Consider the following 25,018-nt stretch of genomic DNA (forward strand, 5'->3'; position numbering starts at 1 on the left):
TATCAGCCGAAGCTGAGCATCATTCGCAAGTATCGTTTTCTTCACTGGCCCGGAGCCTCAGGTCGTAACAAGGAAATCACTTACCTCGATGATGAACTGCATGCGATGCTGCCTGAGAGGCATTTTGACCCTAGGACACGCCAGCTGAAGGAGCATCATCCCTAGACTGTGAGCTGACATGGATCTTCAATCGAAACAAGACAAATGCCTGCTCTGATCGCTGCAATGTCCCATTCGACTGCTTGAAAACGCAAGGCGATGAGAGAAGATGATGGAGATAAGTACAGAATTGAGGGAGTCACTGGAAAGAGTCAACATAAATAGCAACGACGTTGTCTAATTCATGATATTTAAGGAAGTCACTATTGAACAACAACGGCATCGACACCGCCTGCTCTTGCTCATCTACGATCAATATGTCTCAGGAAGTTGCTATGGAGCTAGAATGGTATCGGCGTCGCCTGCTCTTGCTTAGCTACGGCCAGTCTGTTACGCTATGAAACAGTATTCAAACCGGAACGAAAGCTCCAGCGTGCTTATCGCACTGTCCGTGTGGACGGGTCTAAAAAATCTTATATGATGCTACTATGTGCGTATTAGGCATCCTTGAAGAAAGCTGTCGTGAAATGATAGGAGGATCTTGAAAAGCCTATGGTGCATCTACTTGTAACATCACCTTTCTAGGCCTCGAATGTCAAGAAGTCATGGGTCTACTCAGGTCTTGACAAGAATACGAGAATGAATTCGCCGTCTATTTTCTTCAGGGGTTCCGTTTGACATACTTTCATCTATGGAATGATGCCGAAACGGCCAGCTACCAGCTGGTGTGCGAAGGTCCGGACGGCTCAGGCTGATTCGGGCATCATCTGTAATTTATCTTGCCAGTAAGGTAGGTAGGCGACGTTGCTTCGACACGACCCGAGAGAGTTTTCTCACTTGGGGAAAGCTCTTTCAAGGCTGACAGCCCCACGGTTCTTACCTGCTCAGTTCTGCAGCTTCCAACCCTAGCTCAGGGTCTACATAGCGTTGAGGATTAGACCACCAAGGGTATGGCAGTCACTTAGGTACACCCTACTTACTCCATACATAGGGCACAGGAGAGACGGCAATGGCCAGTGCAAGATGTGGTTCATCTGATTGCCCTTGTACAAGATTTAGATGATCCAGTCATCAAGCAAGGTGCGAGAGAGGCCACTCTCCCTAGAAGCGTACTGCAGTATCTGGATGTTCTTTTTCCGTTCGGAGCGCTCTACTGTTCTGGCAGTCAATCTCTTCACATAAATACTACAGGGTGTCACGTATCCTATGTATAATGAACGGCACCATTCGGATAAGCAGAGTAGTATATGATTTGCAAGCTTCTCGACGATCTACAATTCAGAAATAAAACAAGGGTATCATCAAGATATACCTCAATTGCCAGTGTTTCCCCTGCGACCACCACGCTTGGCCCGCTCCTGGTGCGCCTTCAACACCGCTCGCGTTTGCACCAGACTGCGCTTGTTCTTGCTCTTCGCCTTGCCCAAGGTCATGAGGAAGTTCTTCTTACGAGCCTTCTCTTTGTTGGTAGTACTCTTGCCCTGTGCATCCTTCTTCTCCTTGCGCTTGGCGGTCACACTCTTGTGCTCAGCCCGATCGGTCTTGCCCTCCTTGGCATGAGCAATGCGTTCCTCGCGCGTGGCTTTGCCGGCGGACAGAGCTGCCAGACCCTCGATCTCTTCAGCCGTCAGGGGGTCGTCGTGGTGGCGGTTGCTGGCAGATTGACGCCCCTTCACGCCCGCAAGGGCGTTGACAGCTGCTTCGGTGCGTAGCTCCTGCAGCTTCGCCAGATCGGCGGGCGTAAGAATGCGAGTAGCTGCCAGGCTGAGCTTCTGGTCTAATTCCTTCTGTGCCTGGGACTCTTCGGTGGTCGCCTCCGCAGCAGACTCCGCAGCAGTCTCTTCATCCGACTTGGCCTTCTTCTTCGGACGTTTCGAGTCTTCGTCGTCGTCATCCGAGTCACTTAGCTCAATTTCAGCATCACTCTGCACCTGAATCCAGCCATCAGAGTCATCGCTGTCCTCGTCCTCCTCGACATTCCAGGCATCCCAATTATCCTCTTCTTCTTCCTCTTCGTCATCTTCCGCATCGGAGGGCAGGCCCTTCTCGGCCCTCTTCTTGCGACGTTCCTCTTCCTTCCATTGCTCAAGCAGCTCGATGCCCTCGATACCGCCGGCCGCTTGCTCGGCGAAGCGTTTCTCCTTCTTCTCTCCCGACCGCAGGCCCATAGAGGCTTCCTTTCCACGGTCTCTTCTCTTGAGCCATTCAGGGTTGAGTTCACGGAACAGACTGAGCAGACCACGAGCGGCCATGACCACTCCCTTGTCCTTACTCTTTCTGTACATGACAAGATCTTGCAACAGAGTCTCGTTCATCGCAAGGGGTTGGCGCGCGCAAATCTCTCTGATAGCATTGAGACCTGCGGATGCGACCTCTGCTGCCGACGCTTCGGAAACGAACTCGTTGGCGATCTTCTGAACCAAGGGCTCAAGGTCATCGGGAGGAACCAGATCGTGGGAGGCCTGCGCAAGGGAAGCCAAGAACGAAGTGACGGAAGGCTGGCGGGGCGTGAGGTATTTTTGGAAATAGGAGTACAGGTGCATGATGTGAAGCTTGTGCAAACCGACCAGGCGAGTCACAAGCTGAAGAACCAATAGCTTTTGATCCAGGTTCAATTTGGACTTGGTACTCTGTAGGTGCTTGGAGAACAGGCTTTCTGCGTACCCCTGGGGATCGTGCAACAGGTGAAGCGCGGAGAAGTTCAGCGGGTGGGGTTGGTTCTTCTTGCGCTCACGGCGCTTGACGGTTGCTCTGGCTTTCTCGACAGCGCGAGCCTTCTTTTTGGTCTTCTTGTTGATGCCGATGATATGCTTTACTCTGCCCATGTCGATGGCCTCTTCATCGCTGCTCTCATCCTCCATCTCTTCACGTTCCTTATCACCGCCCAGAAAGAAGCGGATTCCGCCCACGATGACCTTCTCGTTGGTAGCAAGACTAGCCTCCTTCATGACCTCGACAGCCTTGGCATCAGTCCAAATCTGGCGCTTCCACAATTCGCGCGTAAGCTTGATAGCCCACAGACCCTTGGAGGAGGTGCGGTCGGAAGTGACTAGGTTGTAAAGGACGGTCTGCATGGTACGGTTGAGTTTGTGATTCGTAGACTTCGCATTGGAAGATCGCAGGTCCATCAGAATCTTTTGAAACAGTAATGCGCGCAGTGTCTTGCTGGGCGTTGAGATGAGAATAGGGAACAGTGTCTGAAGGAGTCTAGAGTCGCACGGATTAGCGGTAGCGCTTGATTGGCCAACATTTGAGAAGGACTTACGTCGCGGAATCCAAGAGTTCCTTCTTTCTCAGAAGTACCAAGCTTCCAACGATCTTCTCCCGCAACTCCGCCTGCAAGATCAAGTGATGCTGCGACAGGATATCCATCAGTTGCTGAGGAAAGTCCTTTGTAATTTCAGGGTAGCAGTCGGCCACGTGGGCGATAAAATCGATCAGTTCACGGAGCGAGATGATACCCGTGTCAGTGGCCGACGAAGGTGCCGCCATGAAAATCTCGCGGTGACTCTCATATTGGTAGTGCTGAGCGCGAAAATCTTCGATGTAGGACCTGACAGAGGCACCCTGGTTAGCTTACTTCCAGCAGTCGTGGGGATTGTAGCGCGGGAAAAAAATGACTTACTTGGGGTCTCTTCTAATCTTGTGCTGAAGATTAGGCCTGGAAAAAAAGGTAACGATGTGTCAGAGATCGTGATGAAGTTCTCTCTCCGAGTCGGCGGGTAGAATTTTCTCTGTCCGACAGTGAGGAGCACTTACAGATCAGCCTCGACCTTTTCCAAGGCCCCTAACTTCCTCTTCACCATATTTGCGACTGGATATGGTGAGAATTCAGAGGAGTGATATGGGTTGATGGGGTTGAGGAGGGAGATGGAAGAAGGTGGTTGGCTCTGCCCGTGGCTGATAATGATTTAGACCCAGAACATTTTTTTTCTCCTGCTACGGGGTTCTGGCCTATCGATAAGCGATCAGCCAAAGGCGGCGACGGCGGCGGGAACAACTGAACTGCAGTGGTCCCTGCGACATCAGATTTTGTCTACTTGTCTATCAAGCGCTGCTGCGCTTGCCGCACGACTAAATTTCATAAGTAGAGACAGATCTAGGCTACACATGATAGAGTCGTTGAGGGGTTCATCAAGTGTGTTCAAATACAACAATGGCCGAAAGAACATGAGAACAGGTAAAAAAATCTTTTCGTTTAGAGTTAAAAAATGGTAGGTTCTGACTCCGAACAAGCCAGAGGTCTTCATGATCGCATCTCAACTACTGTGGAAGGAAAGCCGTCCAATTCTCTCATTTTTGAGGATCTCGCTCCCTCCCGTGACTGTTTTCAGGTATGTACAGTCGCGCAGATGCATGCAAATCGACTGAATCCTATTGAACCCCCCGTCCACTCCAGTACACGCAAAACCAGAACCAAACGGAGAATACGCCCAAAGTTCCCACTTTACCGGTTGCTCTTGGCAACACGCTCGAGCTCGTCCTTCTTCTTGATGGCGTAGGAGTTGGAGCTACCCTTGGCGGCGTTGATGAGCTCCTCAGCCAAGCACTCGGCAATGCTCTTGATGTTGCGGAAAGAGGCCTCACGAGCACCGATGGTCAGGAGAGCGATGGACTGGTTGACACGGCGGAGGGGAGAAACATCGACGGCCTGGCGACGGACGGTACCAGCGGAACCAATACGGGTGCTGTCTTCACGGGGACCACAGTTGACAATGGCATCAACGGCAACCTGGAGAGGGTTCTGGTCGGTCATGATGTGGATCTAATGCGAACTGTTAGCGCCTTCTTCCAAGGCTGATTTCGGTTTTCTGTCGGTGGAGTAGTGTTTCGGTAGAACATACGATCTCGAAAGCGTGAGCAACGATGCGGACAGCCATGAGCTTCTTTCCGTTGTTGCGGCCGTTCATCATGAGGGAGTTGGTCAGGCGCTCGATGATGGGGCACTGAGCCTTGCGGAAACGCTTGGCGGCATAGCGACCAGCGGAGTGAGGAAGGTAGACAGGGGAGCGGATCTGGATGTAGTCGCTGGTTGCGTGAAATTCGAGTCAGCACATTTCATTCCGAGCCTTTGCCGTCCTCCCTTATCCAATCCATTCTGAATCAAGATTCTTTCTCTTTTGCCCCATTTGCGCAAATCCTTCCGCGTCGTGTTTTGCTTGGATTCGAATCGACGGTTGCCTCCAACCCGACAAACAGGCTGGTGCAAACTTGTTTTCCTCCATGGCGCCAATTCGTTCCTTCTCTTCGTGGTAATAACAATCGCGATGAAATGGGAAGCACCTACGTCAAGGAGATGTCCCGGATCTCAACATCCTCGTAGCTCCACTTGTTGAACAGCTTCACGCTGCCCTGCTCGGCAAGAGCATCCTTGGGCAGGACCTGGAAGGCCGCAGCAGGGTTTTCGACCTCGACTTCGCCGTGTTCAGACATGTTGGACGACGTATGCACCTGTTGTCGAGGGAGGGATACGTGAAGGGGTGGCGGACGGTGTCGTTGGGTGATCCTGCAACGTCGACGAATACAGTCGGTCGGCTGAAATGTGTCGCTGAGCCCACGGAAATTCGAGGTGCGACTCGCTTAGCGGTGGGTGGGCTTAGGGCAGGGCCGACCACCAATGGTGCCGGCGGTGTCATGTGACTGAGCACTAACGGGTCTGCTCCGGTGCACCAACCCCGATCAGGATTAGCCCATGATGACCCGGTAGATAACCACATCTGACTCCGCTTTCAACCCACCGACATGTTACGAACTATCCTGGATGATCTAGACTGTATTTTGCTGGAGGAAAGGCCATCGATAGTAGCCTATCACTTCCACAGCCGCTCAAGCCTGATCACCGAGTTGTACTATGTACACGCTCGAAATATCAGTCTTGGGCCAATCGTTTGGGACAGAGTCCTTCACCATCGGTCAACCCAGCAGCAGCATGCGCTCGTTGCTTTAGGGGATCGATTTGAGACAGACCAAAGACCGCTTGTGGGGTATCTGGTCTTGATTTTAGGATCTCAATTATAGCACGGCATCCTCAACGAATCGATTGTCCTTAAACCTAGGATGCAACACTTGTCTGCGAAGTTCATTTTACCTTCGATGGCTCAAAACCATGTCCTCCAGATTGGAGAAGCTACATCCACGCGGCGCCAGTTAACAGATCTCCTGCCGGGTTGACTGGACAGATCTCGAATGATTGGATGAGAATTGCGATGAACGACCACGATTATCCATTCCGCTATTAGAGTCACAATGACTGCATCCACGTATGGTCAGAGCCGGAGAGAGCGAGTCTTTGAGCACAACCCTCCAAGCGATCTCGCAAAAGGTGAAATTCTTCTATGTTGGTATTGAAGGACTCCAGCACTCGCTCGATAGCAGTAGGTCTGTGCTCGGTCGCATTACGAGCATGGAATTCATGCCCTCGAACCGATAGCCTCCTCTCACTTGGAGCAGCAGGACGATCATGCCTATCTCTATGCCCCTGGTGAACAGGGTAGGGCCTTCTGCTCATCTGATCGGAGTAGACTTTCATCGCACGTATCGCAGTGATCGTAGCAGATAGGCGAACCATGTAGACACCTGGGGATTAGTTTGTCATAAGGGCATGGTCGGACTCTAGTTCCGTTCTACAAGTAATGTTCCCTGGTGATTGGCCCACCAAACTCAATGGGCCGGATCTCGACTTCATCATTCATATTGAGGGGAGACTCATCATTACGCCCCCATGAGCGGTGTCTTGATGTACCCCATTCAAACCCTGGTTAACGTGAAGCGATTTCATAAGCGGGCGATCTCTGATTCGAAGCCACCGAGGTGTAAATAACAGGTGACCAATAGTCCTACGAGCTCCGAACGCTGCGTGGAGGACTTCAGTCGTCAGAGCGCCTTTTCATCCGAGAGTCACTGTTATACTAACACCAGCTGGACTCCATTCCATGCTGACTGACTTGCTCAGACTAGGCTGGACTAGACTTCAATAATAGCATTGCGCAAGAAGGTGATGAAGACGATCCCAGAGCGCGTCATTGAAAACGAGTGCCTCGTAATCAGCCCTGGATTCAGAAAACATTTCGTAGCAAATTCATTCAAGGCATGAATTTGTGTTCTGAACCGCTTCCAGTCTTAAGCTGGATGGTAGGTTCAAGGTTAGTAGAAATGAGCAGGGTTGGTCTTCCCGCAATTTCCTAGAGGAAACTCTTGTGACAGGTTGACACAGCACAATCGGCATCGGATTGATTCAATACCACCAGGGGGTGGTTATTATTCTCACCAGTCGATTGTTCTCCCTAGGTAGATCTCGGCGCCAAGGTGCATGCATTGACTCCACCTGAGCTAGAGTAGAAAGATGTTCAAAGATAGAAAATGTATAGATTTAAGCGAAAGAGAGTACCATAGGTTGCTGTGAAATCTCGTTTCCAGTTTATCAGAGTAATTTTAGTGTTGGTACAAGGTCTACAGTCTGGCAAGGGAAGGTCAACCCCCCAACCTTGGATAGACTATGTGAACAAGTCAGAAAGGGGAACATCCCGCACCGGGTAGCGGAAAAGCCGGTGAGAGTCAAATCATGCAGAAATCCCTCCCACACCACCGAGGGACGGACATGAGGATTGGCTGTTACAAGAACGCGTACCTGTCACTGGAAACACAAGATAATATGTTCTTTCAGGGGTCATCTATGGTCGTCGTGGTGACTGAAGACGAGCGTTAAGCGCATTTACCACTAGAATGAAACGAGCCGCCAGTCTCTTATATAGGACGTAGTTGGCTGTATTTTTGTACTGTACAGTACCTTAATTTAACATCATCCCCAGATCCTCATCGTCCATCATCCCGCGGTGTGGCGGTGCCAATTGTGCCAACAGTGCCAATTGTGCGTCTGCGGCCCGCCTCACAGGCCCTACTCCCACCTAATTAAAGCCCACTCGGCAGGTGACGTTGTGGCTCTTTGTGGCTCTTCGGGCGCGGAGAAAGCGAGAGACACTCCGAGGAACGTGAGAGAATCCCCCCATCCCCCCCCCCCTTCCCCTCCTCCACATTCCCCCATTCTAACTGCTTCTCCTCGGTCGCAAGAGGCCGCATTTATTGGGGACTTCTTCTTTTCTCCCCATCTGTTTCCAGTGCCTGTATTGCCAACTCAAACATCCTGCGATGAGAGCATCTTTCTTCGTTCACGCCCAGTCGTACGCGCCCTCGAATGACAGCCCCTCGTTTTGTCCCCCTTCAGCGCTTCTGTGATCATGGCGGACGACAATCCTGAGCTGCAGTCCGCTCTGCGCGACCTTGACAAGGAATTGGAGGTACGAGACGGTCACCATCGCTTTCTGCCCATCTAGGACCTGGTTATCGTATTGGCAATTCTTTGGCTGACTTGCTCTTGCTCTGCACTATTAGGAAGGTGATATCACCGAGAAAGGGTAAGCATCCTGTTGGTGCCGAAAATCGGGCAGTGTACGCGGATAATGCCCCCCTCAGGACAAACATCATCAGCATCTATTCAGAATCCCAGGACACACGTTTTGTGGCAGACCATCAACTTGATCATGAACTAATTTTGTCGCAGATATCAGAAACGGCGCACATTACTCCTCTCGCAGTTTTTCGGGCCTAATATGGCACTCGACCTAAATACCCCTACATCCGGAAATGCTCCCTCATCAATCACCAGTTCAACTCACCCGCCTCCGGCTATCCTCAACGTTAGACCCCCTACGGCCGATTCCACAAGCCATGGTGGGCCGTCGGATTCCTTCTCGAACGGCCGCGACAGTTTTCAGAATGGGGGCTTCGGACATGATCGGAGGATAAGTGGCGAGACGCAGGGTTCATACGAACGAGACAGCATGTTATTAGCTGGAGACAGAGCCCCGTCAGCCGCTTCTTATGATTCTCTTTTCCTTCCGAAGGCACAGCCTGCGCCGCCGCTACAAGAGAATTCGAGGACGGCAACCCTTTTAAGTCAGAACTATGCATTCAATCCGGGCCCTCCGCACGATCATTACGATGAGCCTGTCGGGGCCTACGATATGCCATCTGGCACTGGTACGCGACAGTCGACCATGCTCGACTCTCAGCAGGGGTACTTCTCCGATTTTGCTGGCCAGCAACAGGACGATTATAGAGACAGTTACGGTGGTGGCTTTCATCGCTATTCCCAATCAGACACATTTTCCCCTACGGCAAATATGGCACCGCCATTGATTCCTGCTTCTGAACTTCCTCACGGACCGGCACTTGATCACCTACTACCGTTGGAACCTCGGGACATCCCATTTGCGGTTCATGACCCCCACGACAAGAACACCCCCATGTCTAATTTCGAAAACATCCCGGCGGTTCTCCGGCATCGTGCTCGAGTGCATGCGAAGCAGCCTGCTTATTGGGTCCTAGACCAGAAAGGAAAGGAGATCGCCTCGATCACTTGGGACAAACTTGCTAGTCGCGCGGAGAAGGTGGCGCAGGTTATTCGGGACAAGAGCAATCTCTATCGCGGTGATCGCGTGGCTTTGATCTACCGCGACTCCGAGATCATTGAGTTTGCTGTGGCTTTGATGGGATGTTTCATCGCCGGAGTTGTCGCTGTCCCGATAAACAGTCTCGAGGACTATCAAAGCCTCAACCTGATCTTGACTTCCACGCAAGCACATCTCGCTCTAACTACGGAGAATAACCTCAAGAGCTTCCAGAGAGACATCACAACCCAAAAGTTGAATTGGCCTAGAGGGGTAGAATGGTGGAAGACGAACGAGTTTGGCAGCTACCACCCAAAGAAGAAAGACGATACCCCACCGCTCGTGGTTCCCGATCTGGCTTACATTGAATTTTCAAGGGCCCCTACCGGAGACCTGCGTGGTGTTGTCATGAGCCATCGAACGATTATGCATCAGATGGCTTGTCTCGGCGCAATAGTTTCGACGGTGCCTGCATCTTCGAGCGCAACGAAACAACGTGGAGAGACTCTTATCAGCTACTTGGATCCCAGACAAGGCATTGGAATGATTTTAGGCGTCCTCCTTACTGTGTACGGGGGCCACACCACTGTCTGGCTTGAAGATCGGGCCGTAGAGACACCTGGCCTTTATGCTCACTTAATCACTAAATACAGGGCAACTCTCATGGCCGCTGACTACCCCGGCTTGAAAATCGCAGCATACAACTACCAGCAAGATCCAATGGCCACGCGACATTACAAGAAGAATTCTGAACCCAATTTTGGATCGGTGAAGCTCTGTCTGATTGATTCGCTCACGGTCGATCCTGAATTTCATGAAATTCTAGCAGACCGATGGCTTAGGCCCATGCGCAATCCCAGGGCTCGAGAAATTGTCGCTCCAATGCTTTGTCTTCCTGAACACGGTGGCATGGTCATTAGTGTGCGGGATTGGCTGGGTGGTGAAGAACGCATGGGCTGCCCTCTGACGCATGAGATGGACCCCAGCCAGCGCGAGGGGTTCAGGAAGGAAGAGAAGAAATCGGAAAAGACCGAGACCAACAGCGGGTTTGGTAGCAGTCTTTTGGGTGGTGGCTCTTCTGCTCCCGCTCCTGCCTCGCAAGAACAAGGAAAGACTGAAATGCTCGAGGTCCTATTGGACAAGGAGGCTCTGAAGAGCAACGAGATCGTGGTTCTAGCCATGGGCGAAGAGGCGAAGAAGTTTGCGCCTACTATGCCTCACGCTGTAAGAGTTGGCTCGTTCGGCTATCCTATCCCCGATGCTACAGTGTCGGTGGTTGATCCCGAGACCAATTTGCTGTGCACCCCCAACGTGGTTGGCGAGATCTGGGTCGACTCGCCTTCTCTTTCAGGAGGCTTTTGGGCATTGCCGAAGCATACGGAAGCTATCTTCCATGCACGGCCATACAAATTTGAGGAAGGTAACCCCACACCTGTTTTGGTTGAGCCGGAGTTCCTTCGAACAGGTCTCCTTGGCTGTATAATTGAGGGGAAGGTTTTCGTCCTGGGCCTTTACGAAGATCGGCTTCGACAGAAGGTGGAATGGGTAGAACATGGACAGGAGATCGTTGAGCACCGGTACTTCTTTGTCCAGCATTTGATTGTCAGCATTCTGAAGAACATCCCGAAGATCCATGACTGCACAGCATTCGATGTTTTCGTCAATGAGGAACATCTTCCGATAGTCGTATTGGAGTCATACGCAGCTTCGACAGCCCCAACAACTTCAGGTGGTCCTCCACGGCAGCTGGATTCAGTTCTATTAGAGTCTCTGGCTGAGAGATGTATGGAAATTCTTTACCAGGAGCACCATCTGCGCGTCTACTGTGTTCTATTGACAGCCCCCAATACGCTCCCTCGTGTGACCAAGAATGGAAGACGCGAAATTGGAAACATGCTCTGCCGCAAAGAATTCGACAATGGATCGTTACCTTGTGTTCATGTCAAGTTTGGCGTTGAGCGGTCAGTCCTGAATCTGCCGATCGGAGTCGATCCCGTCGGCGGCATCTGGTCTCCACTTGCACTTATGTCAAGGCAAGAGATGCTTGCAATGCAGGAAAAGCAATACTCAGGAGTTGACTATCGTGACGTCGTCATGGATGATCGTACGTCTACACCACTGAACAACTTTTCTAGCATCGTGGATCTTCTTCAATGGCGTGTTTCTCGTCAAGCCGAGGAACTCGCTTATTGTTCCATTGATGGTCGTGGAAAGGAAGGTAAAGGCATCACCTGGAAGAAATTCGATCTGAAGGTTGCTGCTGTAGCCATGTACTTGAAGAACAAGGTCAAGGTTCGACCTGGCGATCATCTGATCTTGATGTACACCCATTCGGAAGAATATGTCTATGCAGTCCATGCCTGTCTCTGCTTGGGCGCGGTGGCAGTTCCTCTTGCTCCCATTGATCAGAATCGTCTTTCTGAAGATGCTCCTGCATTCCTCCATGTTATCAATGACTTCCGAGTCAAGGCGATCATTGTCAACAGTGATGTTGACCATGTCCTAAGGCAGAAGCTGGTATCTCAGCATATCAAGCAATCTGCGCAAGTCCTACGAATTGGGGTCCCGGCCATTTACAACACCACGAAGCCTCCTAAACAGTCTCATGGATGTAGAGATCTTGGGTTTACCGCGAAAGAGACCTGGAAACAAAGCAGTCAGGCAGCCATGGTTTGGACTTATTGGACTCCTGACCAAAGGAGAATTTCGGTCCAGATCGGTCATGACACTATTATGGGCATGTGTAAAGTCCAGAAGGAGACATGTCAAATGACTAGCATGAGGCCGGTCTTGGGAAGCGTACGAAGCACTCTAGGACTCGGATTCCTCCATACCTGTCTCATGGGTATTTATGTCGGTAAGTCAAGCTCATAGACCCTGACGAGCAATTACGTGTGTTGATTGGCCTCTGCAGGTGCGCCTACGTATCTAGTTTCACCAGTCGATTTCGCCCAGAATCCCATGACTCTTTTCGTCACCCTCTCCCGGTACAAAATCAAGGACACATATGCCACAGCCCAGATGTTAGATTATGCAATGAGCGCCATGGCTGGTAAGGGTTTCCAGCTGCAAGAGCTGAAAAACCTGATGATATCTGCAGAAGGACGACCGCGAGTCGATATTTGTGCGCCTCTCTGTGCTATTTGTGAAGGAACCTTGCTAATAGTACTATAGACCAAAAAGTGCGTCTCCATTTCGCTTCTACCAGTCTCGACCGCACCGCGATCAACATCGTCTACTCCCACGTCTTGAACCCTATGGTAGTTACAAGGTCATATATGTGCATCGAGCCTGTGGAATTATGGCTCGATCTGCGCTCTCTGCGTAGGGGACTTGTCTATCCGGTCGACCCGGATACTGATCCCACCGCTCTTGTTTTGCAAGACTCGGGTATGGTGCCAGTCAATACACAAATAGCGATTGTGAACCCGGAGACATGTACCTTGTCGCATGTGGGAGAGTACGGTGAGATTTGGATTCAATCCGATGCCTGTGCCAAAGCCTTCTATGGTTCTAGGCAGGACTTTGATATGGAGCGCTTCAACGGACGGGTAGTGGATGGAGACCCCAACGTGGCGTACGTTCGGACGGGAGACCTGGGCTTCCTCCACACAGTTACAAGGCCAATTGGTCCTAATGGCCAACCGGTGGAGATGCAAGTTCTCTTCGTCCTTGGTGGAATCGGCGAGACTTTTGAGGTTAACGGATTGAACCACTTCCCGATGGATATCGAGTCGTCGGTGGAGAGATGTCACCGCAATATTGTGACCGGAGGGTGGTAGGTGATCAACGAAAAACTTCCTGCTGCATGTGCGCGTGCTAATTAACACCATCAGTGCCGTTTTCCAAGCGGGGGGCCTCATTGTGGTCGTAGTCGAGGTAACAAGAAAGGCTTATTTGGCATCACTTGTTCCTGTTATTGTTGATGCCATTCTCAACGAGCACCAAGTCGTTGCAGATATTGTTGCCTTCGTTTCCCACGGAGACTTCCCTAGATCTCGTCTTGGAGAGAAGCAACGCGGTAAGGTGCTGGCTTCGTGGGTTACCCGAAAATTGCGAACGATCGCCCAATTCAGCATTCGTGACATGGAAGGCTCTGAGAACCCCTTCGCGGCACCCCAGCACCGGATGAGTCGAAGCTCGAAACCTGGCAGCACTATGGGCAACAGCACTCGCAGATCTACTGTTGTACCGGATACCGAGCCCTTACCCCGGTCGCCCGCTCCGGTTCTTGTCGAGCATTCTGAAGCATCCATACACTCGTATTCTGGCATGCAGGAACCTGGCATTGGCAGCCCTACCGGCACTGCGTCTGAAGGTATAGCCTCTGTTCCACAGATTACTGAACCCTCGCGACCGACAACCGCTTCAACGAATGGAGTTACTGCCGTAACAGGAGCCGAGCTTCCCTCGGCCATTGGTCATCCCGACTTCGGCTTCGAATTCGGAGATTTCACCCACACGACAGGTGCCGGCTCGTCTACCCAGGCGGGTCCAGGAGCTCCTATGATGGGCGAGACTCTTCCCTATCGAGGTGGGCCAGGACCACAGCCGCAGCAAGCAAGTGGGAACTTCCCTGCGCGGTCCGACTCATACAACCGAAAGCCCGTTTCCGACACATTAGATCGCAGCTCCGGGGACTGGCCACAAGAAGCATTAATTTATCAATCCACCCTGGGATTTGACGACGCTCCGAGTCACGAAGGGACACCCTATCAGCAACGTTAGTCAAGTGCGATCGGCATTTACTGTACTGTACATAACAGTCTGTTTGTACGAGGCTGCGAGGCCTATTTTGCCGAACCGGCTTTGTGTGTGTCTTGTTGACCGACTTGCAGCACCTTCATGGTACCTCACGTTTTCCCGTTTTCCATTTTGCATAGCCTGCCCATCATCATGAAGCCTCATCCCTCTCTTTCTTTCCCTTCTTCTTCCTACTCTGATTGGCTTTATCCTTTTATCATAAAACCCCTATATTGCTTTATTGCTTCCAGTCTGACAAGTATATGTGCTCGCCCCCTTGCTTCCCCCGCAACTCCTGCCCCATGACGAACGACATGCATTGTTCTGTACATAGCATACCCCTCTTCTTCTTTTCTTGTTGGGCCCCGCCCCGGCCTATGACACTACCTTCCTGATATAGAAAGACGTGCTCGGATGTTATAGCATTGATAGGCAGCCACATTCTCCTATATTAGCTTCGAAAGAATCCTTCATTATCCTGTTGACCATGAGCATCTTACCTCCTGTTGCTGAGCAGAGCCTTGACTGTAGCCCATAGAAGATCGGAGATCCGTAGACATTCACACCATCCAAGCCTCTCTAATTCGATCTGCTCTTCCTGTCCCCAAACTTTGGACAGTGATTAATTGGATTGGTCTTTCACGGGTTGTACTAGGCCAATAGATCTTCAACTTAGTTCGAAGCCGCCAGGTATCCAACCAGACAGCGTGTGTACACTTGAGATGTTTGCATCGTACTATAGAAAGGTTCGAAACGTATATTGGCAAGATAGTATCGCACGAATCTGCTTCACAATACTAGCCCCGAAATTACCCACCCAGCACTTTTAGTGACAACACACGCACATGCTTTCTCTCTGTCTCTTTCTCCTCCCCCCTTCTCTGAACTCCTCACGGAGAACATTACAAAGTTTCTCAAAACCTTTCATTCACATTCGTGTAATATAGAAAAAAGAAGGGGGAAAAAAGGAAAAAAGAGAAGAGGATATATTCCTCCCAGGACCCGCCCCTAGACATTACGAAACAAGAGAAATGCTCCCAAAACCGAAAGACGTTTTGTTATGTTGAAAAGTAGACAAGAAAGACTTGTTCTTTGTTGACGATAGACAGCCAATCACTGGCTCTCGGCTTGCTTGGTGAGGCTGGCCAAATCGACTTTGGGCTTGGAGCTGCCGGCGAGGGTTTCGAGGGCTTCGAGGTCCTCGTCTGTGAGAGTGTTGGAACGGATAGGGCGGAATGGGGCGGGAGAGCCGGCGCGGCTGGTGAGAAACTGATTTTTGCGATTCATGATTAGTAACTTAAGTTTTCGGTTGGAGAAGAGGCAGGGGAGTGACAGGGTAGACGGAAGGACTTACAGAGCTGGCGGCGCTGAGGAGAGCAATCAAACTGGCTTGGACAACATCCTGGTGAATGCCAACACCCCAGACGGTTTCCTTGCTGCCGGCGGCAGTACACTGGATGTAGGTGGCAGCCTTTACGTCGCGACCCAGACCAATGGCATGTTCCTTGTAGTCGACAACATCGAGGTCGATGCCCAGGGTGGCCAGCGCGTTGGCCAGCGAGGAGATGGCACCGGGGCCAACACCGGTGATGCCGTGCTGAACGTTGTCGATCTCGATGATACCCGTGAAGCGACGCTTGAGGTTCTTGGTGTTGAGAGCTTTGCCGGGCTCTGGAGGTGCGGGGGAGGTCGACCGGTCCGTCGTGATGTTGTAGTCGATCAGCGTGAAGCGCGGGTTGGACTTGAGGTGGTAGGCTTCCTCGAACAGGGCCACCACTTCGCTGGGCAGCAGCTCGCGGCTGACATCTTCGGTCTTGCGCTGCACGATCTTGCTGAACTCCACCTGCAGAGCGCGCGGGAGATCCAGCTCCAGGCTGCGCAGGATGACCCAAGCGGCACCACCTTTGCCGCTCTGCGAGTTGACACGGATAACAGCCTCGTAGGTCCGGCCGATGTCCTGCGGGTCCAGGGGCAAGTAGGGGATCTCCCATTTGGTGTCGTCGCTGGCGCCCGCCTCCTCGCGAAGCTTGAATCCCTTCTTGATCGCGTCTTGGTGACTGCCGCTGAAAGCGCACACCACCAGCTGCCCGCCGTAGGGCCATCTCTCGTTCACGGGAATCTTGTTGCTCTCCTCGACGACCTTAATGACCGAGTTGATGTCGGAGAAGTCGACCTTGGGCGAGACACCTTGCGTATAGAGGTTGAGGGCCAGGGTGACCAGGTCAACGTTTCCAGTGCGCTCACCGTTGCCGAACAGGGTACCCTCGACACGCTGTGCGCCAGCCATCTGGGCCAACTCGGCAGCGGCGACGGCGCAACCGCGGTCGTTGTGGGGGTGAACGGAGACAACGTACTTCTCGCGCTCAGAGACGTTGCGGCAGAAGAACTCGACCTGGTCGGCGAAGACGTTGGGGGTCGACATCTCAACCGTGGCGGGCAGGTTGAAAATGATGGGGTCCTTCTCCGTGGGCTCCCAGGCGGCCTTGACGGCCTCGCATACCTGTGCGGCGAACTCGGGCTCGGTATCTGAGAAAGTCTCCGGCGAGAACTCGAAGTGCCATTCTGTACCAGCCATCTCAGGGTCATCCTTGGTGATCGACCGCGCATACTTGGTGCAGCGGACGGCCATCTCCAAGCTCTTCTCCTTGTCCATATTGAAGACGATACGCCGGAAACACGGACTTGTAGCCAGGTAGATGTGCAGGATCGCCTTCTTGGCTCCCTTGAGGGAGTCTACCGTGCGCCGGATCAGGTCCTCGCGACACGGGGACAGGACTTGGAGCCATACATCATCGGGAACCAGGCCAGGAGTTTCGACCAGGCGACGGGTAAAGTCGAAGTCAGTTTGGGAGGCAGAGGGGAATGAGACTTCGATTTCCTTGTAACCGATGTCGCGGAGCATCTTGAAGAAGCGGAGTTTTTGTTCCCCATCCTGTCACGGAGGACACATGTTAGTCTGCTCGGGTGGCAATCAATTGTACCCCAAAGAGGAACCAGTGTACTAAAAGCAAAGGGAGGGGAAAGTCATACCATGGGGTCGGGCAAGCTCTGATTACCATCTCTCAAATCCGTGGCCAGCCAGCGGGGAGGGTTATTGATGACCTTGTTGGGCCATTGGCGGTCAGGAAGGTGGATCGGCTGAAACCGCTTGTATTTCTTCGAGGGATCTTTGAGCCTGTAACGGAAATTAATCAATTACATATTCTGACGTCTGACAGAGCACCAAATATGAAGGAGAAACGGCAATGGGAGCTTACATGGGCATGATGGGCGAGAGAGCGAGCGGAGGGGGGAAGGGGGATCCGCAGCGGGGAAGAGGGAGGAAAGACGGTGGGGGGGGGGGGAATTGAGGTTGAGAGTCGAGACAAAGCTGGGGTTTGGACTGGAGTAGAGGAAAAGAGGATTTGGGGAATAAGGAATTGCCTCGTGAAGAGGAAGTATACAGAGCGGGTTGGTGGCGGTTTGAAGGGGAGAGTAGGAAGAAAGAAATAGGAAGGGCGAGAGTACGAGGTAGTTATTTAGTTATAAGAAAGCGGCGAGGGAGTGAGTCAAGTTGGAATTTCTTTGGATGACGCTCCATCATTGATTTTTTTTACTGTACGGCGCCGACAGCGGATGGCGGGGCGAGGCCTGATAGGATAATCGCCTTCTTCCCTCGACAGAACATCATCTAACAACAACATCCACTGTCTGCAAAAGACATCATGGATGTAAGTGCACGTATCGAGTAAAACTAAAATGCTCCAGAGTCTCGGTCGGTCACCTTGCGCATTGACGACATTGTGTCTACGATTCTACCATCAGTCCTTCTTCAAGTCCTTCTTCAAGTCCTTCTTCAATCACAGTGCAGTGATTAGCAACCCCCCGACCGGGAAAGCAAAGCTGCGAGTCTCCCGCTCCGGGTAAGTCTGGGGGGGGGAAGGGGGGGAACCGGCACGCCGATGACCGGAGGCGGTCAACCCTCTCCTTCCTCCTCATCAGAGTCCATCCCCGCGGATAGCCGACGCTGCCCGTTGATTTACTCGGTTTGGAAAATGGAATCATTGGCACCACATCTAGCTGGCGATGGAGAGAGGAAAGAGAAAAAGGAAAAGGAAAAAAAAATCGTGGAAAAAGGTATATACACTAAGTACACTCAACAGGCTTCAATCATCGTCATCATCACCACCCTCATTTTTTTCCCTTCTTGCCCTTCTTCTCAGTCGGGACTCTCCCATTCTTTTGCGACTCTCGCATGCTCTTGCCCTTCTTCCAGCCGGCATTGCCCTCCAAGCGCTGTCTGGAGTCATCCAATTTCTTCTTGTCCTTGTTGCTCAGCTTCACCTTCTCCTTCTTCGACTGACCGGGTCCGTTCAATGCCTCTGCGCCCAGCTTGCGAGCTGCGCGCTTGTCTTTCTCGGTTTCAAACCACGTCCGCTTGGGCCGGGACTTGATCTCGGCCTCGTGCTTGATCAGATTCTCTCCCTTGGTCACCTGCATCTCAGCTTGTGCCAGCTGCTTTTCCACTTTCTCCTCTTCCAGAACTTCCTCAATCTCATCGGCTAATCCTTCGGCCTTCGCCGCCCATGAATCCGCAACCGCAGGGTCGATCACTCGACTGGCGATCTTGGCACCTTGCGCCTTGCCGGCCTTGACGGCGGCCTTCACCACCTTGCGGTCTGGCTCGGCCGCAATCGTGCAGGCCCGACCCGAGCGACCGGCACGCGCGGTACGACCGACACGGTGAAGATAGATCTCGTGACTTTGCGGGGCTTCGTAGTTGATGACCGTTTCCACTCCCTTGATATCCAGACCACGAGACGCCAGGTCGGTGGCCAGGAGGAAGGCAGCCTTGCCGTCACGGAAGCTCTCCACGCTTTTGATACGCTGCAGAACGGCGGTTAGCTCGGGCTCATAAGTCGTAGGATAGATTCGGACATACCTGTTCTTGGCTCATGCTACCGTGAAGCTCGGCAGCTTTCAACCCAAGCAGACTGAAAACAATGCGGACGCGGTGGGCCTCTTTCTTTTGGCGGAAGAAGACGATCACTCGTCCAGTGTAAATTTCCTTGCACAGATACAGCAGGTAACCCAGGCGCTTGTCTTCCCGACCAGGGCGGAGACGCACGAATTCCTGGGTCAGCGTCAAGGCCGTGTTCTTCTTCGAATCGACCATCAGGCGCACGGGACGGTTCAGACCGACGCGGATAAGCTTGTCGACGGTGTCGGTCATCGTAGCGGAGAAGAGCATGGTTTGGCGGGACTTAGGGATAGTAGTCAAGATCTCGTTCAGTTCGTCAGCGAAACCGTCCTCGAGCATGCGGTCGGCTTCATCGAGCACCAGAATCTCGAGTGTATCAACCGTGAAACTAGGCGAGTTGCGCATATGATCGATGAAACGACCCGGGGTGGCAATAATCACGTCGGGCCGCTTCTTGAGAATGTTCTCCTGCTCACGCAGGCTGAAACCACCAACCAACTGACAAAAGGTGATATCGGTGTAGGTGGCCAGCTTGGTGGCCACATTGTAACACTGGACTGCCAACTCGCGAGTGGGCATCAGAATCGCGACACGGCTGGTAGGGACCTTGCGCGGACGGAAGAGCAGACGTTCGAGAATGGGAACGACGAAGGCAGCCGTCTTACCGGAACCAGTAACGGCACTGCCAACGATATCCTTTCCGAGAAGCGCAACGGGGATGGTCTTCTGCTGGATGGGGGTCGGGTTGGAGAAGTTGACCGCAGCCAGACCACGAAGGATAGGTCGCGACAGGTTGAAGTCCTGGAAAGATCGTTTCGCGTTGACAGCAGAGGTCTCAGTCTTCTCCTCGGGGGCGAAGAATGCCTTGCGTTTGGCTACTTCTTCAGCGTCAACTTCGCTCTCCGCATCAGATTCCTCGTCAGCGCCCACATCGTCAGGGTGCGCGACAGGAGTAGCGACGGAGTCGTCGTCGGAAGCAGCTTCCTCATCTTCGTCCTCATCCTCATCATCCTCGTTAGCTTCTTCGTCGTCCTCCTCGGCCTCCTCTTCTGAGTCTGAGTCCGCATTTTCATTTCCACTCTCATCCTCGCCATCAGCGCCCATGCCGAAGCCATCCTCCGCCATCAGCTCATCATCGCCGAAATCGACGGACATGCCCCCATCCGACTCATCTCCACTATCATCCTCCTCAGCCACCTGCTGCCTCTTCTGCTTTTTCTTCGCCGCAGCCTCTTTCTTTGCCTGCCGCCTCTCAATGATCTCATCGATGTCAACCGCTTTCTTGTCGCCCTTTCTTGCCGTCTCCTCGTCAGGCACATTCTGCGCCCACCCATCGAACTCAGTCACCTCATTCGCAACCCCTCCCACATCGAATTCGAAGTCGGGGTTCAGGGCCCCATCATCCTCAGCGGCATCGGCCTCCTCATCTTCGCTGTCCTCTTCGCTGTCCTCCTCTTCCGGCTCCAATTGCGCAGCCTGCTTCGAGCCTTTCTTCGACGACTTGTTGGCCTGCTTCTTGTTCTCCTGCTGCTGCTTCACCTTCTTGTTCTTGGTGTCGGCCGGCTCCTCCCTCTTGCGCTTTTTCGTCGCAGCGTCGGTCCTCTTCGAGGCGAATTCGTCGTTGTCACCTTCCTCGTCAAGCTGATTGGGCGTGTCGTTCTCGTCGTCGGACAACGTCATGACGAAGTCGTCATCCACCTTCCGTTTGGGAGCCATCTTTTCTTCGGATTCTTATTCAGAAGCGTTGAAAGGTTCCTTGTGGTTCTAGATTGTCCAATTCCAGACTAATTGGTAAGACTAGTGAAGAAATCTGCGTAGGAGGATGTAATGATCGAAAAAGAGTGAAATCTCAAGCCCCCAACTTTTTTTTGTTTCTCACCAGTCAAATCGGCCAGGAACCAGTGGAATGCGGGAATGGAAAAAAAGTTGAAACTTCCGAGGCGGTGAGACGTCCAATACCGGCAGAAAGTGTTTCCGCTTTCTTGGGGTGTTAGTGATTGGGTCTATTCGGCTGTCTGTTTCCTATACAAATCTTTGGTTGTTGGTTACAGAGGCTGGTGTGATCTAAGCTTCTCTACGGGACCTCGGAGCATGGGTGGGCTCTGGATCGCAACGTTTTCAATTTCTCACATACTAGCATCCATTCTGTGATTTGTCTGAGATTTTTGCTTCTGACCGCGTACTGTGGCAACAACAAATTTATCCAGCCTTCTAGTCCAGGAAAGAGCTGATAATACCATCAAAGGACAAGGGGAGCATCAGCCTGGAGGGCAACTCATAAGGCAAATGATATCAATCACGGGTCTGTTGATTAGATATGAAAAGACAAAAGAGATTGACAACCCACAAGCGGAGCTAGTCCACGAGAGAGGTTTGTTGGTCGGCGAAATATGGCGACTCGCAATTCGACAATGATCATTTCAGCCCAAATTGCGAACCAAATAGATCACATCAAGACTGGTTTGTGCCCCTTGGGTCAGTAAACTATCAAATCAGATTGACGCTGTATGGTACTTACTGGCTATCGAACTTCAAGCGTGTCCCACGCAGGTGGCCTTGCTCGGTGAAATCCCACTTCCGCTGGAGCCAGGTGCGGATGTACTGGTAATGATCACGCTCCGACCAAGGGAAACCGCATGTCACGATGACTCGAGCCATGTCACGCAGACCGCCCGGACGGTAGGCATTGTCGTCCTCCTGCGAGCAGCGGAAATGGTATCCACGTTTGGGTACGTACCTGTCGTCCAATACCGAGAGCATTTTGTCCATCAGGCAGGTTCCGACTCCGTGCTGTTGCTCCCTTGGCATCATATAGAACTCGAGCTTGACCGCGAACTGGCCTGTAGTCCACGGTCCGTCATGGTCGATGGCAAGCGCAAATCCTAGGATCTTGCTGGGGGTATCTGCATCCTCGCCGGGCGTAGGACGTTCCACGGCCACGATGAATGGCAGTCGGTATTTCTTGACATCTGCGATGCGGTTCCGGACGATTTCCTCACTTATGACCCCGATATCTAAGCTCATTGGGGAGTTTTCGGAAAACCAGCTAAAAATGCGCGCAAGCTGCTCAACATCGCTGTCTTCGACTGGGCGCAGGTACAAATCTTGTCTCGTCTCTCCGGGCTTCGGGTAACGCTTGTAGAACTCGACGTCGGCTAGCCAGCGCTCATGAGCTAGACGTGCTTCCACTTCCCTATCTTCTTTGATCCGGGCCAGCCTATTGTCAACATATCCCTGGCTAGTCTCATGTTGATGCAGACGTCCTTCCTCGTCGGTGGGGTCAGGCCAAGTCCAATCATACGACCAATTTGGTTTGTACATCTCGTGTGTACCGTCTGGCAAAGCCTGCCCGGTGAAAAATGCCTCGCGGTGGACATCTACCACGCGAGATGAGTCAAGCGCTCTCTGTAGCCAAGACTCAAAAGAGCGCCGCCACTGTGGCTGGTCGGCGTCTACTCGAGGGGCATAGTCCCAGCGCGCAAGCAACAACTGGGAGTCATCAAAAGACACCGGAACTACCTTGTCGCGCTTGGAATTCTTCTCCTTCAATGCTTTCTGTTCCTCGCTGGGCTCTGATGTCAAAATAATTTTGCCTTCAACCAGTCTAGGGTAGGTCGACTCGGACTCTCTGTATGGGGGGAACTGCGCCGCAAACTGAGCTTTGAAAACCGGATCGTCCCTAGTGATGCCGGAGCGCCAAGCCTTCTCTCCTGTCTCCTCTTCTTCTACGAGTAAAGCGGGATCAACTGGGGGTGGCGCTGAAGGTCTGAGATCCGCCTCAATTCTACCGGCACCGCGTCGTTGCATGAGAAACTTGTACCGAGCGGATTCAGGGTCTGTTCCTGGTCCATTCCTCCACTTGGCAAGCAAGTCGGGGCTAGCTACCTGCTCGTGATCGTCGATGCGATCTAGGTTTAGATGTGCCTTTAGGACAATTTCATCTCGCAGGCGTTTGAGCTCGGCTCTCACATCGGACGGTGCGCGTGGAGGCGCTTCATATTCGGAAGTCTCGGGTGTCATCTTATCAGGCTCACTATTCTTTTGGTCGCCGTCCCACCAGGAGCTGGCTTGTGGTGCATCGACTGGACTTCTGATTGCACGTTTGCCTTTTGTCATAGAAGGTGGTGTGGTTCGACTGCCCCTTGTCGGCTTTTTTCCCTTATTCTTCTGACTGGCCATCCTGCTTTGGGATGACTTTGTTTCTCAGTCTCTGTGGGAAGGGCGCAATGTTAGCCTGCTTGCTATATGAATCATGAGCCAGAAGGACTCGATGGGTTGGACATTTACCTAGGTGCGCGAAAGCCTTTTGTTCAGTGTCCTAGTCAATGAGTCACTGTGGATGGCTATGAGAGATAACGGCTCATGTGTTTGAAGTCATGAGAGGTGAGTGACGCGACTAATGAAGGCAAGGAACTCACTTTGAAAAGTCACGGGTCTGTGGTTTCTGCGATCACTGCTGGGAATAGTTCTATCTTGTTTCCATTTCAACTCAAGTCAATAGAGTAAGGAGATACAGATGATGAAGACGAATGCTTACTCTGAAAAGACGGATCCTTGTTTCAGAAGACACGAGACGCTATGTCTTCTAAAGCGTTATTGCAGGATGTGACCATGGACAAGGAAAGACTTTGTTTGAATAAAGAGGTGTATCACTCTATCTCCTATTGAATAATGAAAATATCCAAAGATAATGCATGTCACTCTTCAGGTATAGAAAAGGAAGGATAGATGGTGAACTTGGAAGATCTCTTACAAGTTTTTGAAAAATGAAGAAGAGGACGGAAGGAGTCGACGGTTGATCTGTCAGTCTGTGTGGTTTGCAAACTAACATGGTAAGATAGTCTTGTTGCAGAGAATCTCTCCTTCTTTCTGCCTTTCTGTCTCTCTCTGATCATGGCATGCAAGATGAGTTGTTCTAAAGTTATCTTATGCAAATTTCAGTGTGGGCTAGGTGTCACTGCTGAATTCTAGCTGGGAGTCACGTGTTACAACGCTCTACTCACTCGTTGGGAAAAACTCAGTCTGCAGTATCAGAAGCGGGGACTGGTCCATGATGCAGAAAAGAGAAATATATAAGATTCGTCTTAATCTGGAGTGATCTTTGCCCAGACATTGAACTTCCCGCTCTGTTAATTCCTGCTCTGGGGGTAATGTGAATAACTTCATCACCGGCTCGGCAAACATATTCAAATCGGATAATGATTGATGGATTCCTGTCTTGCTAGGCTGCATTCTCATCACCTTGCTTTTGTGTCGCAGGATCTTGCGACGAATGATCATGACGTTGGTCTGTCTCGGTTCTCTGAGTACAGGCCTTGATCGCATACTTATAACTGAATATGAGATTTTTGGTGCTATGACTACGCAAATAGTAGCTCAAATATTCAGCTATGTGAAGCGCATATTCAAGTCCGCTGTCGGGCCAACTGTGAACTTCTACACAGCGTATCTCGGAGTCTGGGGTGGGGAAATGCGAAGCTCGGTACAGAAAAACAGCCCTGAACTGATAGTATGAAACCAGGATGAGATTATGATACATCATTTATTTTCTTTGAAAGGTCTGCAACGGCCATTGCCCTTGTAGGAGGTTATGCATTGGGAATCTTTTTATTTTGACTCTAGAAACGTAACAATATAGATTGCTGGTCACGTGCAGCTTTATATCGGTAAGAGCAACAGCTAATAGGTATTGATCTGACATATCTAGAACTTATTGATGGTTGTTGTCGAATTTCTGATGTTGATTAGAGGGAACTATAACATCGGTTTG

General features: G+C 51.8%; 6 protein-coding genes across 6 annotated transcripts; 1 reads left to right on the plus strand and 5 right to left on the minus strand.

Annotated features, from left to right (window-relative positions):
* Positions 1-1,338: 1,338 nt before the first annotated feature.
* BO95DRAFT_380056 (SDA1 family protein) lies at positions 1,339-3,948 on the minus strand. Its single transcript, XM_025583333.1, has 4 exons — positions 3,859-3,948; positions 3,725-3,760; positions 3,365-3,652; positions 1,339-3,306 (listed from the first exon to the last, which is right to left on the minus strand). The coding sequence occupies exons 1-4, from the start codon at positions 3,903-3,905 to the stop codon at positions 1,413-1,415; spliced, it is 2,265 nt and encodes a 754-aa protein (XP_025446748.1). The 5' UTR covers positions 3,906-3,948; the 3' UTR covers positions 1,339-1,412.
* Positions 3,949-4,191: 243 nt separating this feature from the next.
* On the minus strand, positions 4,192-5,565 carry BO95DRAFT_438578 (40S ribosomal protein uS7). Its single transcript, XM_025585549.1, has 3 exons — positions 5,387-5,565; positions 4,944-5,127; positions 4,192-4,864 (listed from the first exon to the last, which is right to left on the minus strand). The coding sequence occupies exons 1-3, from the start codon at positions 5,530-5,532 to the stop codon at positions 4,547-4,549; spliced, it is 648 nt and encodes a 215-aa protein (XP_025446749.1). The 5' UTR covers positions 5,533-5,565; the 3' UTR covers positions 4,192-4,546.
* A 2,494-nt stretch (positions 5,566-8,059) lies between these two features.
* BO95DRAFT_194967 (putative AMP binding domain protein) lies at positions 8,060-14,772 on the plus strand. The gene is made up of 7 exons (XM_025580982.1): positions 8,060-8,087; positions 8,167-8,393; positions 8,488-8,510; positions 8,657-12,402; positions 12,460-12,669; positions 12,720-13,323; positions 13,382-14,772. Exons 2-7 carry the CDS (start codon positions 8,334-8,336, stop codon positions 14,271-14,273), a joined length of 5,535 nt encoding a protein of 1,844 aa, XP_025446750.1. The 5' UTR covers positions 8,060-8,087; positions 8,167-8,333; the 3' UTR covers positions 14,274-14,772.
* A 244-nt stretch (positions 14,773-15,016) lies between these two features.
* BO95DRAFT_404485 (2-isopropylmalate synthase) lies at positions 15,017-17,704 on the minus strand. The gene is made up of 4 exons (XM_025583958.1): positions 17,546-17,704; positions 17,319-17,463; positions 15,643-17,220; positions 15,017-15,557 (listed from the first exon to the last, which is right to left on the minus strand). The coding sequence occupies exons 1-4, from the start codon at positions 17,551-17,553 to the stop codon at positions 15,402-15,404; spliced, it is 1,887 nt and encodes a 628-aa protein (XP_025446751.1). The 5' UTR covers positions 17,554-17,704; the 3' UTR covers positions 15,017-15,401.
* Positions 17,705-18,396: 692 nt separating this feature from the next.
* On the minus strand, positions 18,397-21,123 carry drs1 (putative ATP-dependent RNA helicase DRS1). Its single transcript, XM_025591383.1, has 2 exons — positions 19,210-21,123; positions 18,397-19,154 (listed from the first exon to the last, which is right to left on the minus strand). Exons 1-2 carry the CDS (start codon positions 20,962-20,964, stop codon positions 18,459-18,461), a joined length of 2,451 nt encoding a protein of 816 aa, XP_025446752.1. The 5' UTR covers positions 20,965-21,123; the 3' UTR covers positions 18,397-18,458.
* Positions 21,124-21,375: 252 nt separating this feature from the next.
* On the minus strand, positions 21,376-23,295 carry BO95DRAFT_380073 (GNAT family N-acetyltransferase). The gene is made up of 2 exons (XM_025583334.1): positions 21,767-23,295; positions 21,376-21,705 (listed from the first exon to the last, which is right to left on the minus strand). Exons 1-2 carry the CDS (start codon positions 23,266-23,268, stop codon positions 21,669-21,671), a joined length of 1,539 nt encoding a protein of 512 aa, XP_025446753.1. The 5' UTR covers positions 23,269-23,295; the 3' UTR covers positions 21,376-21,668.
* Between the last annotated feature and the right edge of the window lie 1,723 nt (positions 23,296-25,018).

The sequence above is a fragment of the Aspergillus brunneoviolaceus genome (assembly GCF_003184695.1).
Source record: "Aspergillus brunneoviolaceus CBS 621.78 unplaced genomic scaffold BO95scaffold_5, whole genome shotgun sequence".
Lineage (NCBI taxonomy): Eukaryota > Fungi > Ascomycota > Eurotiomycetes > Eurotiales > Aspergillaceae > Aspergillus > Aspergillus brunneoviolaceus.

Excerpts from the sequence above, each read along its gene's own strand:
- BO95DRAFT_380056 (XM_025583333.1), bottom strand. The coding sequence starts at position 3,905 with ATGGTGAAGAGGAAGTTAGGGGCCTTGGAAAAGGTCGAGGCTGATCT. Across the intron at positions 3,761-3,858 it reads GAAAAGGTCGAGGCTGATCT|GCCTAATCTTCAGCACAAGA; the intron begins GTAAGTGCTCCT and ends CTTTTTTTCCAG. Across the intron at positions 3,307-3,364 it reads GAACTCTTGGATTCCGCGAC|ACTCCTTCAGACACTGTTCC; the intron begins GTAAGTCCTTCT and ends GTGCGACTCTAG.
- BO95DRAFT_438578 (XM_025585549.1), bottom strand. The coding sequence starts at position 5,532 with ATGTCTGAACACGGCGAAGTCGAGGTCGAAAACCCTGCTGCGGCCTTC. Across the intron at positions 5,128-5,386 it reads ATCCGGGACATCTCCTTGAC|CGACTACATCCAGATCCGCT; the intron begins GTAGGTGCTTCC and ends TCACGCAACCAG. Across the intron at positions 4,865-4,943 it reads TTGCTCACGCTTTCGAGATC|ATCCACATCATGACCGACCA; the intron begins GTATGTTCTACC and ends AGTTCGCATTAG.
- BO95DRAFT_194967 (XM_025580982.1), top strand. The coding sequence starts at position 8,334 with ATGGCGGACGACAATCCTGAGCTGCAGTCCGCTCTGCGCGACCTTGAC. Across the intron at positions 8,394-8,487 it reads ACCTTGACAAGGAATTGGAG|GAAGGTGATATCACCGAGAA; the intron begins GTACGAGACGGT and ends CTGCACTATTAG. Across the intron at positions 12,670-12,719 it reads ACGACCGCGAGTCGATATTT|ACCAAAAAGTGCGTCTCCAT; the intron begins GTGCGCCTCTCT and ends ATAGTACTATAG.
- BO95DRAFT_404485 (XM_025583958.1), bottom strand. Across the intron at positions 17,221-17,318 it reads AGAGCTTGCCCGACCCCATG|GATGGGGAACAAAAACTCCG; the intron begins GTATGACTTTCC and ends CCTCCGTGACAG. Across the intron at positions 15,558-15,642 it reads TCCTCAGCGCCGCCAGCTCT|TTTCTCACCAGCCGCGCCGG; the intron begins GTAAGTCCTTCC and ends CGCAAAAATCAG.
- drs1 (XM_025591383.1), bottom strand. The coding sequence starts at position 20,964 with ATGGCTCCCAAACGGAAGGTGGATGACGACTTCGTCATGACGTTGTCC. Across the intron at positions 19,155-19,209 it reads GTAGCATGAGCCAAGAACAG|CGTATCAAAAGCGTGGAGAG; the intron begins GTATGTCCGAAT and ends GCCGTTCTGCAG.
- BO95DRAFT_380073 (XM_025583334.1), bottom strand. The coding sequence starts at position 23,268 with ATGACACCCGAGACTTCCGAATATGAAGCGCCTCCACGCGCACCGTCC. Across the intron at positions 21,706-21,766 it reads CGCTTGAAGTTCGATAGCCA|TCTTGATGTGATCTATTTGG; the intron begins GTAAGTACCATA and ends GGCACAAACCAG.